The sequence below is a fragment of the Callorhinchus milii genome, unplaced genomic scaffold, assembly GCF_018977255.1.
Source record: "Callorhinchus milii isolate IMCB2004 unplaced genomic scaffold, IMCB_Cmil_1.0 Scaffold3, whole genome shotgun sequence".
NCBI classification, from domain to species: domain Eukaryota; kingdom Metazoa; phylum Chordata; class Chondrichthyes; order Chimaeriformes; family Callorhinchidae; genus Callorhinchus; species Callorhinchus milii.
This window is the reverse complement of record NW_024704744.1, coordinates 56,521,109-56,533,352: the sequence shown is the minus strand read 5'-3', so window position 1 is coordinate 56,533,352 and position 12,244 is coordinate 56,521,109. Positions and strand designations below refer to the sequence as shown.

At 40.5% G+C, this 12,244-nt stretch overlaps 2 protein-coding genes across 2 annotated transcripts in view; one reads left to right on the top strand and one right to left on the bottom strand.

Moving 5' to 3' along the window:
- Nucleotides 1–12,244, top strand: part of ryr2a (ryanodine receptor 2a (cardiac)) — a 373,023-nt gene that overhangs the window by 117,921 nt on the left and 242,858 nt on the right. The window contains 2 exon segments of the mRNA XM_042333111.1: nucleotides 110–229; nucleotides 7,087–7,195. Of these exon segments, the coding sequence (XP_042189045.1) occupies nucleotides 110–229; nucleotides 7,087–7,195 (229 nt within the window).
- On the bottom strand, nucleotides 1,718–4,241 carry sdhc (succinate dehydrogenase complex, subunit C, integral membrane protein). Its single transcript, XM_042332710.1, is given in 5 exon segments — nucleotides 1,718–1,773; nucleotides 2,397–2,459; nucleotides 2,462–2,547; nucleotides 2,549–2,668; nucleotides 4,219–4,241. Coding segments are annotated over 5 exon segments (348 nt in total).

Sequence of the window (12,244 nt, the reverse complement as noted above, 5' to 3'; positions counted from 1 at the left end):
CAAGGATTAATATTATTAATTCCTAAGACTTATAATTGACTGAAAATATAAACTGTTTATCTGTTGACTGGATAACTCCAAGTAATGTACATTTTTCATCTCCCTGTAGGATGATGAGGTTGTGCTGCAGTGCAGTGCCACTTTTCATAAAGAGCAGCTCAAACTCTGCCTTGCTGGGGAAGGATTTGGCAGCCGACTCTGCTTCTTGGAATCCACCTCAAACTCGAAGGTGAGTCTTATGTATCTTTATTTTGCTTTTAGCAGAGTTTTGCTCCAGAGCACTGCTGATGACAGCGCAGCCAGGCTGGCACATCGGCAGGACTTGGAAGGGCAGACCAGCCACTGGGGACAGGGAGTCAACCCACTCGGCTCCTGTTAACTCTGTAGCCAAAGCCCTAACAGATAGGTTGATCCTAGTTGGACACGTGGTAGGAAAACAATAAATATTGAAAGCATCGCTAAACTAATCCCATGGAAACATTCCAATACAAAGATCAAAATTTTATCAAGTTTAATTCTTGTAAATTCAGACATTTTTCTTTCTACTGTGCGCAGAACCCATTTTTGTGCCGAAGCACAGCTTTGCTGCTTTAAATTCAGTGTTGATGTGATTTATCCTTCATGTGTTGGGGTGTGGGGGATTGCAGAGACCTGGCAATGCACCGGGACAAGTTACTTTATATTTACAATTCTCCAGTGAATGCCACTGAATCCTTTATTTTTATCTTGCTGAATGTTTTTAAAAGATTGTGTTTGCAAATTTCCTGTGTCAAAACGCTTCAGGGGTGGTAACCAGTGAAATGACTATGTTGAAATGTGCAAAGCACAAAGATAAAGCACTACAACAACAACAACAAGATTCCATTTATTGAGCGCCTTTCACGTCGGGAGGACGTCCCAAGGCGCTGTACAGTTGGGTCAGGACCCGAGCAAGGGGGAAATGGTCAGGGTGAGGGGAGGGAAGGGAGCGAGCGAGGAAGGGGTAGAGAGTTGGTAGACCTGCAACCACTAGAATTGGTTGCAGGTCTATGATTATCAAGGTTTGAAATTAAGTTGAAGAAACCAGCTTCAAGTGTTGGTGTGTCCCTCGAGCATTTTTTTGCTCAAACCCCATGTGCATTTTGTATTTGAACGTTAAGTGGCAGAGAGTGTCAGCTCTTGGACATTATAAAAGCTGTTTTGTGCAAATGAGTTTGAACAGCACTAATACTTTTTTTTGAAAATATATATTTACGTATCAATATAATATTTAGTACAACAGAAATCCAAAACAAAACACATCCGTTTTGTCTTTTTTCACCTTTGCTCCCGATACAAAAAACATTCCATTGTTTACGGTACATTCCTTCCTTGCACACAGGTTGTGTACACGTTTTTTGAGATGCTCCCTTTAACACAGTCGGGAGTTGCCCCTGTATACACCACATCCATGTGCGCAACCGCACACACCCTGATAAGGTGCAATTATCGCTTTCGGAAGGTGCCCCGATGTGCACCGTACCCGCACATGCTTACCTTATATATATTTTCAGGACGCTCTTTGGTTATATCTCGAACATCCTTCTGTACCCTTACTTCAGTCAGTTTGGGGCGTGCTGGTGGGTTACCCGATGGGTGCGCCCTGAGTGGGTTGTGTCGGAGCGGCTCCTGCTGGGGTTAGGCATTAGCAGTGGTTGAGACAAACTTCAGCTTGTCCCTCAGTATATAGTGTCTGATCCTAGGCACGAGTCTGAGGCTGGCCCTCACCGTCCCCTCGTTCTACCAGAAGAACACCTGGTTTCGGGAATGCCAAATGAACAGCACTAATCCTGTATGAGAAGATCCCAATGACAAGACAAGGCAGGTTGAGTACTGTGCTGTGGCTTGTTCTTTTAACTCAACATTTGTTTTAAGGTGCAGAAACATTTTTTCCAGTGACATCTTTCTTGTCATGCAGCATGCAATTTCACGGCAGTAAGATGTTGAGATAGGAACATAGAACAGGAGTAGGCCATTCAGCCCTTTGAGCCTGTTCCACCATTTAATTAGATCATGGCTGATCTGTACCTCAACTAAGCCTTTCAATTCCAATTTTCCACTTTCTCCCCATATCGCTTAATCTCCGAAGCCATATTGTGTATGTGAGAGTGAACAAAAGAAAGACAGAGAGAGAGAGGCTGAGTTGCTTTGTATAAGTCATATTAATCTTCTTTTAACTCTTATTAATCATTTTAAAATTCGTAATTTGACTGAGAGAGCGAGTGAACGAGAGAGCGAGTGAATGAGAGAGAGGAAGAGGGGTCAGGAGAGGGTGTTGAACGTGTGGTTAAAGGCTAGCGAGGTTGAGGGCAAAGATCACAGAAACCCTACCCTCAAAACAGCCAATCCCGAAATGGTCATATCCTTCAAGGTCAAACCTTATCCTGAGTCCCACACCAGGTGATGGATTCCGTTGAACGTGTGATATGTCAGGGGAGAGAGAGAAGGAATTTTACTGAGAAAAGGAGAGCAGGAGTGAGCTGTAGGTTCAATTCCAGTTTTGTCTCAAAATCTCCTGGGACAACGAGAGAAGAGGGAGAGACCTGTTGCTAAACCTGCTCCAGTCATACAATGAGAAATAGACACTGCCATTGGAATTGATCATCCATATATTTTGAAATGCGGAGAGAGAGATCGATTGGATATTTTTCTTCTCAAAGCTTTTCATTTCCTCGATGGAACTCGTTGTCATTCGAGTGACATGAGGACGGAAATATAGAGCAGGGATTTGATGTGTTTGAATCCTTGTGAATATTTGCCAGCAGTGCAGAGCCATGACTCCCGCATGTCCTTGATGCGGGCGGACCCACATCAAGGACTTCTTAGCAGCCAGCGAAATAGTGAGAGTTTAAGGAATTTTTGAAATGGTGTCCACTTGATCAACTTGGGAAGGGGTGCAGGACAAGGTGGGGCGATGCGAGTGCATTGAGAATTGTTGGGCAGCCTGCTCCAAAATTTCACTCGCTAAGCTGCCATTTTGGCCAGTGAAGACTTTTCACATCACTGTGCTGCAGCTTAAAGGTTTGTGGAGGGAGATTTTTTTATAATTTTAGTTTGCAAAAAAAAACTTGATAAATAGCAGGGGCCATGATCAATGATGCAGTGGTGCCACCTCATCACTGGATAGATTTTTAGAGCTCTTTCAATTTGTATACAATCTACAACAATAATAATAATAATCCTTGCATTTGATATAGCATCCTTCATGCATGGAGGACATATTCAAAGTACTTCAGAGGATTTACTTTGAGGTATAGTGACTGTGTTTTGAAGGCAAGGGTTGTCGGGGAAGAAGGTAAACCATGGAGGGGCAAAGGAAATTGAAAAAGAGGGAAAATGAGAAAGTAAACCCGTCAATTTTTTTAAAGCAGGGAAAACACTAACAACATCCAACACATAACAAGTAAGTTCTGTGACTTTGACAGTTGTAAGAATGAGGTTCTGCATCGTCCCAAGGGGCTAAAACCCAGTAATTCCCCTATAAAGATGCACTTTACCTCAGAGTACTTAGAGAGGTGAGGGAGGAGATTTGAGAAGCATTGACAGACATTATGAACGAATGAGCACATGCTGTTTTGGTGCAAGAAAGGTGACTGGGCCACACCTGGAAAGTACAAACCCATTCATTTCCAACTGATAATTGGAAAACAAATTGAATCAATCAAAGGAAGATTATCTGCGTGCAAATTGACAAATTAATGGCAGCCAACACCTGTTCAGAATGAATAGATTTTAAGACCATAAGACCATAAGACGCAGGAGTAGGCCATTCGGCCCCTCGAGCCTGCCCCGCCATTCGATAAGATCATGGTTGATCTTCTGACCTAATTTCATTTACCTGCCCTATCCCCATATTCCTTCTATTCTTTAGAAATCTATCAACCTCAGTCTTGAATATGTTCAAGGACTGAGCATCCACAGCCTTCTGTGTAGAGAATTCCATAAATTCACTACCCTCTGAGTGAAGAAATGTTTCCTCAACTATATTCTAGAGAATATAGGCCTAGTTTACTCAATCTATCCTCATAGGTCAACCCCCTCATTCCAGGAACCAACCTAGTGAATCTACGCTGCACCCCTTCTAAGGCGAGTATGTCCTTTCTTAAATAAGGATACCAAAACTGCACACAATATTCTAGATGCATTCTCATCAAGTTCTTGTACAACTGCAGCAAGACTTCCCTTCTCTTGTACTCTCACCCTTTTGCAACAAACGCCAACATGCCTTCCAAGTTGCTTGCTGTACCTGCATACTAACTTTTTGTGACTGGTGTGCAAGGATACCCAAATCCCTCTGAACACCAGCACTACCTAGTCTCTCCGCCTCTAGAAAATAATCCGCTTTTCCATTTTTACTACCTAGGTGAATAACTTCACACTTCCCTACGTTATACTCCATCTGCCATCTTCTTGCCCACTCACCTAGCCTGTCTATTTCCCTTTGCATTCTTCGTTTGTCATCCTCACAGCTTACTCTCCCACCTATCTTCTTATCGGCCGCGAATTTAGATATATTAAGTTCTATTTCCTCATCTAAATCATTGATATAGACTCTAAATAATTGAGGCTCAATCACTGATCTTTGTGGAACTCCGCTAGTCATATTCTGCCAATCTGAGAAGGACCCATTTATGCCTACTGTTTTCTTCCTATCAGCCACTCTCCAATCCACGCTAATATATTGCCTTTAATTCCATGGGCTCTAATCTTATGCAACAGCCTTTTATGTGGCACTTTGTTGAATGCCTTCTGGAAATCCAAATACACCACATCTACTGGATTCCCCCTATCTAACCTACTAGTTACATCCTCAAAAAAGCTCTATAAAATTTGTTAAACATGATTTCCCTTTCGTAAAGCCATGTTGACTCTGCCTAATCACGTTACGATTTTCTAAGTACCCCACGACGAAGTCCCTAATGAAGGAATCTAGAATTTTCCCCACCACCGATGTCAGGCTAACTGGTCTATAATTCCCCATTTTTTGTCTCCCACTCTCCTTAAATATCAGCGTTACTTTTGCGACCTTCCAATCACTGGGAACCATTCCAGAATCCAGGTAATGTTGGAAGATCAAAAACAAAGCATCCACTATCTCTGCAGCCACTTCTTTTAAAACCCTAGAATACTGGCCATCAGATCCAGGGGATTTATCGTTTTTTAATCCTATCAATTTCTCTAGTACTATTGCTTTACTGATGTTCATTTCTGTAAGTTCCTCACTAACATTAGCCTCCTCGGCTCCTCTCCGCGCTCTCATAGCTCCGCCCTCCGAATCGAATTTTGTTTGAGTAAACATCAAAGACTTTATTTGAGGAGGTAACATCCCAGTTTGACAGAAAGCATATCATAATCCTAATAACAATCCTAGCACTTTGGAAGTCTCAGAGCGCATCACAAGATATACCATGAAGTGTGTATTTTGTAGGCAAACAGTGTATCTAGATTTACATTTGACTTTTGACAAAGTGCCACATGAGAGACTTCACTAAGTATCTAGAGTAAGGTGCCTGGCAATAACAGAAAAAGGAAAGCAGAGGAAGCTAGAGAATGGTGTTATTGTTCTTCAGTGCTTATCTAATACTAATTTAGGTACAAGTTCTCTGTGTACTCCGACTGTGTGGTCTGTTTTTTTTTAGAGGGAGAGAAGAAAAGATCTTGTGTTGGAACTCTATCCAAGAGTCAAAAATGAGACCGTGTCTTAAGCAGCACCATGCAAAGTTTCTAATAATGCCAGGGATGTTCTTCTGGTGCTATTTGTGATTTGCCCTATACCCTGCCATTTAGCAATCAGAATGGGGAAATTGTGATTGAAAGTCAATGAGTGCTCAATTATTATTTAAGAAGAAAATATTTGCCAGAAGTAGATATTTGTAGAATAGATCAGCTACATTTGTTTTCTCAAATGCAAGAAACAGGATCTTCTGTGAATCCAAGAGGATGGTCTTCTACAATAGCTTCCATGTGCTCTGATGCTGCTAACTGAAGTGGAAAAGCTGGCCACAGGACTCAGTCAATGAGCCAGTAAATGACCGAACAGTTATTTTTAAAATTGACTAGAGTTGTCACACAGGGTTACCCAGCTGTCTCTTTGAAGGCAAGAGGGAAGTGAAGCAATTGTCTTTTATCTCGCAACTCACGTTGCAGCACATTTATTGAAACTGCCTTCAAAAGCTATTGTGTGTGTAGATCTGCAATTGTAATCCTAGGAGCAGATTATGTAGATAGTGGTGAATTTACAGCCTTTGGGTGTGTGTGCTTTGGACATTTCCTAAAACGTCCTCATTAAATTACCTTTCTTTGTTCACCACGAATCAAGCATGAGCGATATTCGCTGCTGTAAAGGTACAGCAAACATTAAGCGCTCTGAGACGCCATCCGGCGTGGAGGGCGCTATATAAATCCAAGTTGTTGTTGTTGTTGATATCACTGTCTGGCAAGCTTTCCCAGTAATTGTCCGGCTAGGACCACCCTACCAGTTCAGACCTTGGCTTGCAGGGTTAACAGGAGCTGAGTGGGATGACTCCCTGCCCTCAGTGACTGGTCTGTTCTTCCAGATCCTGCCGATGAGTCAGGTTGGCTGTGCTGTCATGAGCAGTGCCCTATAATACTGAGGACCTGCCTGGCTCAGGAACCAGACGACTGAGACCACCACAGAGGGTTGGCTCAATTCCAACATTCTGTTACCAAACATGTCACTTTGGAGCCAGTTCAGCTTCAAGGTGACGTGCTTGTCATAACAAACAGTTGGGGTTATTGCTCTCTATTTATTACACATGCTGATATTTGTTTCCTTATCACAGCAGGGATAAGAATGAAAATGGAAGCCTCTCCTTTGTACTACTTTGAAATGCTGTCTTTGCTGAAGAGAGTGGTGTGGGTGGGGGGAGGTCAGTGGTGGTGGGAGTGTGTTACTGTTTGTACACCTGCCTTGTACTCCAAAATTGCTGATGAGTGCAAAAGGGTTGTTTACTACTGTAACACTGTGTTGAATCCAGGGATAATGATTTAGTCTTACATTCAGTGATAAGGAATGGCTTATGTTATCTTTTGTTTCTTTCACCACAGAATGTCCCTCCGGATCTCTCCATCTGCACCTTTGTGCTCGAGCAATCCCTCTCCGTTCGGGCTCTTCAGGAAATGTTGGCGAACACTGAAGATCAGGCAGAAGGGGCAAGTACTCCAAAACCTATTAGCTGGCTGCTTCTTCAAGATATGGGGTGTTGGGGGGGTGGGGGGGTGGTAGGAGCTGTAGATAAGGAGAATCATTATGTTAAGTTCCTGACCAATTTATTCCACCAGAACAGCGGTAGTCTGGCACAACCTTGCAAAATGCCATAACCTTGCAAAGCTCAAGGGGGGACATTAAACATGACTGATACAGATAACTTCTGCTTTGTTTGGATTTTTGATATTCCACTTTTAATCCATCTTCTTGCTCATTTGAATTTATTTTAAAGCTATTTATTTTTAAAACTAAATAAGTGTTCTATTGCAATGTCCTAAGCAACACCACCACCAACAACAAAATTACATTTATAGAGCGCCTTTCACGTACAAAGCGCTGATGTCTTTGCCTTCACTAAGAAGAATTTCAATCTTATTCTTAAAAAAAACATTAAATCTAAACTTAGTGGGCATGAATTACACTTTAGCTTCAGTTGTTGGCTGTTGAGAACATATATGTGTGTATGTGTGGGAAGCAGGAGGGGTGGCATATATCTTCATCAATTAAAGCAAATACTTGTATCTTTGTTAAGATCAGAGAATCTCATTCCAATGAATCTGGTGCCAGAATAGATTGTTGTGTTTCTGTGTTGGCCTCACTTTGTTCGTCTGATTAACCAGTCTAGTGCATAAGAAAATAATGAACAATATCTTAAATAGTTTGAGAATCACTTATGGATCCCAATTCAAAAGAAAATGTCTGGAATGCCACAGAGAATGTTTGTGGTATTGTTTCTATCATTAAATACTCTGTGATCTGTACGACTGTTGGCTGCGACTTGAGGCACAAAACCAGGCACTTGTGAGAAAGTTATGGCAGACTCGCTGGAGAAGGGACATTTGTGCTTTGTCTCATATGTATCTTTTCGAGACATTTATAATTAGATGCAGACTGAGAATGCAGCACAGACTTTCGAGCATGTTACCAGGGATGAGTGATGCAGCTAAGAAAGACTGGACAGGTTAGAGCTTTCTCTCTGGTGATTTGAAAGGAAGCCTAATAAATGTGTTTAAAATTATGAAAGGATTTGATAAGGTAGATGTTAGTAGGCTATTTCCACTTGTTGGTGAGTCCAAAATGAGAGCATAAAGGGGAGTTCAGGAGGAACTTCTTAACATAGAGGTTGGTGAGAATGTGGAAGGGTGGAAAACTATATGGAGTATAAACACTGACAAAGACTATTTGGGCAGAATAGTATATTTCCATGCTGTAATGTTTTATATAATTTGATCTAATATGATTCAAGTTAGTGCTTAGGAATTACCCTGAAATGGCCCAACATGGTTTGCATTGTTTATTGAATGGAATATATAATTCATGTGGAACATTGTACTACAGCGCCTTGGGACGTCCTCCCGACGTGAAAGGCGCTATACAAATGTAATCTTGTTGTTGTCGTAGTACAAAACATAAGGTTTTGCACAATTATCCAGCCTTTATTGCTGTGAACAGCACCACCAAAACTTGCACTAGAAAGTGCACCAAAACTTGTTGAACAAAAAAATATAGCTGATCTGTGGCCAAGTTAAGATGAGAGTTCTTCACTCAAGAAGGTAATCAATGACTGGAACAGGTTTCTAGGAAGGTTGATTGAGGCAATTCATTTAAAAACAGCTTGATGGTGTGTGTGTGTGTGTGTTCTGGAATGATGAGATAAGGTGGGCTGAAGTGCCTTCTTCATCTAAACCAATCTTGTGATATATGATTCAGGTATTGGTAAAGTGAAATGCTTAAGTAGTTTGCCTCGTTTTTGTTTGACGATGCAAAAATATGCAAATGGCATATTTTTATTTTCACTTCATTAAAAAAACAAAGTATGACACTGGTTGATAATTTATGTATTTGTCAGCATAATCCTGCTTGTGTCTGATTTACATTCATCCCATCATTCAGGTTGACGTATTATTAATAATTTAAAAATTAATAATACTTATTTGGTAGAGTGCCTTTCACGTCAGGAGGATGTCTTAAAGCACTTCACAGGATATATTGTAACATGGAGAGGAATACATAATATGTATTTAGTGGATTTTTAAAAAAATTGTTTGGGTTAAGCAGCTTCTACTGCAGCATTTAATGTCTGACATTGTGCAGCTTTCATTCAGAATGGTAAATCACTGGCACCACAGATCTGTGCAATGCCTCTGGAGGTCTGCGCTCTCCACATTTAGAGTAATATGGAAGAGGAACGGAAACCAGCACCTGATTTGTTGTGAAATGAAATGCATTGATAGCAGCTGTAACACTGTAAGGTAATCGAGTGTTATTGATGAGGAAGAAAGTTTTAGTGCAGATATAAGACCTCTGTGTTCAAAATATTAATGATTTCTTAAAAACATTGTTTTGCTTTGTTAAAGAATACTAGTGTTAGATGCAGTCATGATTTCTTATAATCTAAGTCAACAAATAAGGATTTCTTGTGTGCAGTTACTTATATGGGACAGATCTTGAGAATGTGTGGCCAAATTCTTTCTCCAGCCTTCATGGTGCTGAGGATAGCCAGTCTACAATCAGAGCATAAGGGTTGATGGAAATACTTGGGCTGAAATCCCTGTGGATCAGATGAACTTGTAAAGTCAGCCAATTTCAAACTCGGCAGCATACAACCCAATTCTGTAACAGACTTTTATCTCTTGCAACCACAGTAAATTTATAAGTTGCAATAAAAAATAATGGGAAGAAGAGAGGAGCTAAAGATAGTGAAATAATGTGGCTGTTCATAAAAATCTCAGTAATGCTGTGGAGTATTTTCATCTTAAAATGACTAATTTACTTTTTGACTACCGAAGTCAGATGTATTTATCAGGTGATAAAAGCACAAATGTTGTGGATCGCCCATGCTAAAACTCAGGATCTGTAGGTAGATCTTAAAAATTAATTTGCAGAACAAAGCAAATTAAAAGTAATCCATGGTTCAACTGTGAAAGATATTTACAATTTGTTTTTTTTAAAGAAGTATATCTCTTGTAATGTTAAATAATAATAATCCTTACATTTGATATAGGGCTTTTCACATCTTCGAGACATCTCAGAGTGCTTCACAAAATATACTGCAAAGTGAATTGACTGTATATTTGTGGGCGACACGTGGCAACCAATATTCTGATGCAGCTACATAAAAATCTAAGTGGAAACGATTTTATGAAGATGGGAATGTGCATTGCGTTCGACTGTTGACATGGGGAAGAATCCCAAATGTCAAATGTAATCCTGCAAATAAGAAGGTTTACTTTAATATATCCTAACAATTGTCAGAATACAAGAACACAAACAATTGTGAGCAACTGTTACAAGTTGATCATCAGACCGATGACTAACATGGGCAAGACCTCTGGCTGATGCAAAGTTGGTATCAGGAACTCCTCTCCAGTAGGGCAAGTCACACAACTCCGTAGAAAGTGTGTCAGAGCATTGCTGTGTCCTCTGGACCCAGCCAGGGTACAAACCATCACATTAACAATATCTCTACCACTTGGAGATGCAAAGTTGCAGCAGTTGTGGCCTAGTAATGTGTTACCAGTTGGGTAGCCAACAAGTTGTGCGTATAAGAGCATATAAATCAGGTAACCTCTCCAGTAACAGTCGTCACGAGATTCAGAATTGTCTTGTCTACTTTCGATGATCTGTCTGAAGCTTCAGGGAAAGATCTTTCAAGGGCAACTTACAGCATACCACACACCTTGAAGTTCAGGAGGTTCAAGCTCAATGTTGAGTACAGTACTAGGCTTGCTGGCGATCAACTGCTTCTTCCATGAGGCGCTTTGGCAGAAACCAGCCCAGCATGAGATTTCCTCTGTCTCAAAGGTGCAGAGACGATTCAATTATAGGATATAGAATACACGTCACAGGATCTAACCTACCTACAGCTATTTTCACTTTTAATGCAACATGGTCCTGGGTCTCTCACTTGGGCTGCAGGATGCCTTGAAGGTCTGGCCCACAAAGGAGAATATTTTTGGTTTATGCACCATACACTTAACCTGCACTGGGACTTGAAGAAGGGCCAAAGTGCTGTTTGACACCTCAACACAATCAAAAAGAACTGTTTTCCAAGCGGAACTCAGCATTAACTAAAAACTCTAAATATTGATTGGGTGAAAAAATAACACAAGGTTAACCTATTTAGGAAATAGTCACTTAAATACATTGTTTGGATTCCTATGAAGGCTGTTCATGAATACTTCATGAAGTGCAGCCAAAAATGCTCTTCATTCCACTTGATACGATAGACTGACTTTATAAATATTATTAAAAAGGGAAGATTGCTCAGATTAAAAGCTGCTTACCTCATGTCTACTTACTGGCTGATAGCACAATTAATGTTTGATGTATAACATGGATTCATCCACCTTTGTTCATCTGATTGACGAATTGTATTTTTCATCTGTGAGTTATTCTTTGTGTTACTTACTGAAATTTCAGGTCTACATTCTGAGTTACGACTTGATATCCATAGAATATAATCTGATCCTATTAACAGAATGAATACTCTATTTGTAATGCTGAACTCCGGGTACACGGCTAGACGATTCCCAGCTGGGTGAAACCTTGGGCAAGTTTCCTTACTCCACATGCCTGATAATAATCCCTCAAGAAAAAAAACAATTATAAATTGGTCACTTGAAACCACGACTGTGGGATGCTGCTGTACGCATTTTGCCCACAAATATACAGTCAATTCACTTTACAGTCTATTCTGTGAAGCACTTTGAGATGTCTAGAAGACGTGAAAAGCGCTATATCAAATGCAAGGATTATTATTATTAGATGACACCCTATGCTTCCATACTTTTTTTTATATACCGTGATATCTTGATAACTTGCGACTGTTGCAGACAAGTTGTCATATTGTCAAAAGATGATAAGATGTGATTCAGAATGACTTTATGTCATGGATCTTTGTGACATGGAGCCATGTCTGCACATTGCTTTTCCATTTGATTTTCTAGATGCCTAAGTGGGCCAATAGTATAGTTCTAGTTGTCTCAGTTTATTTCA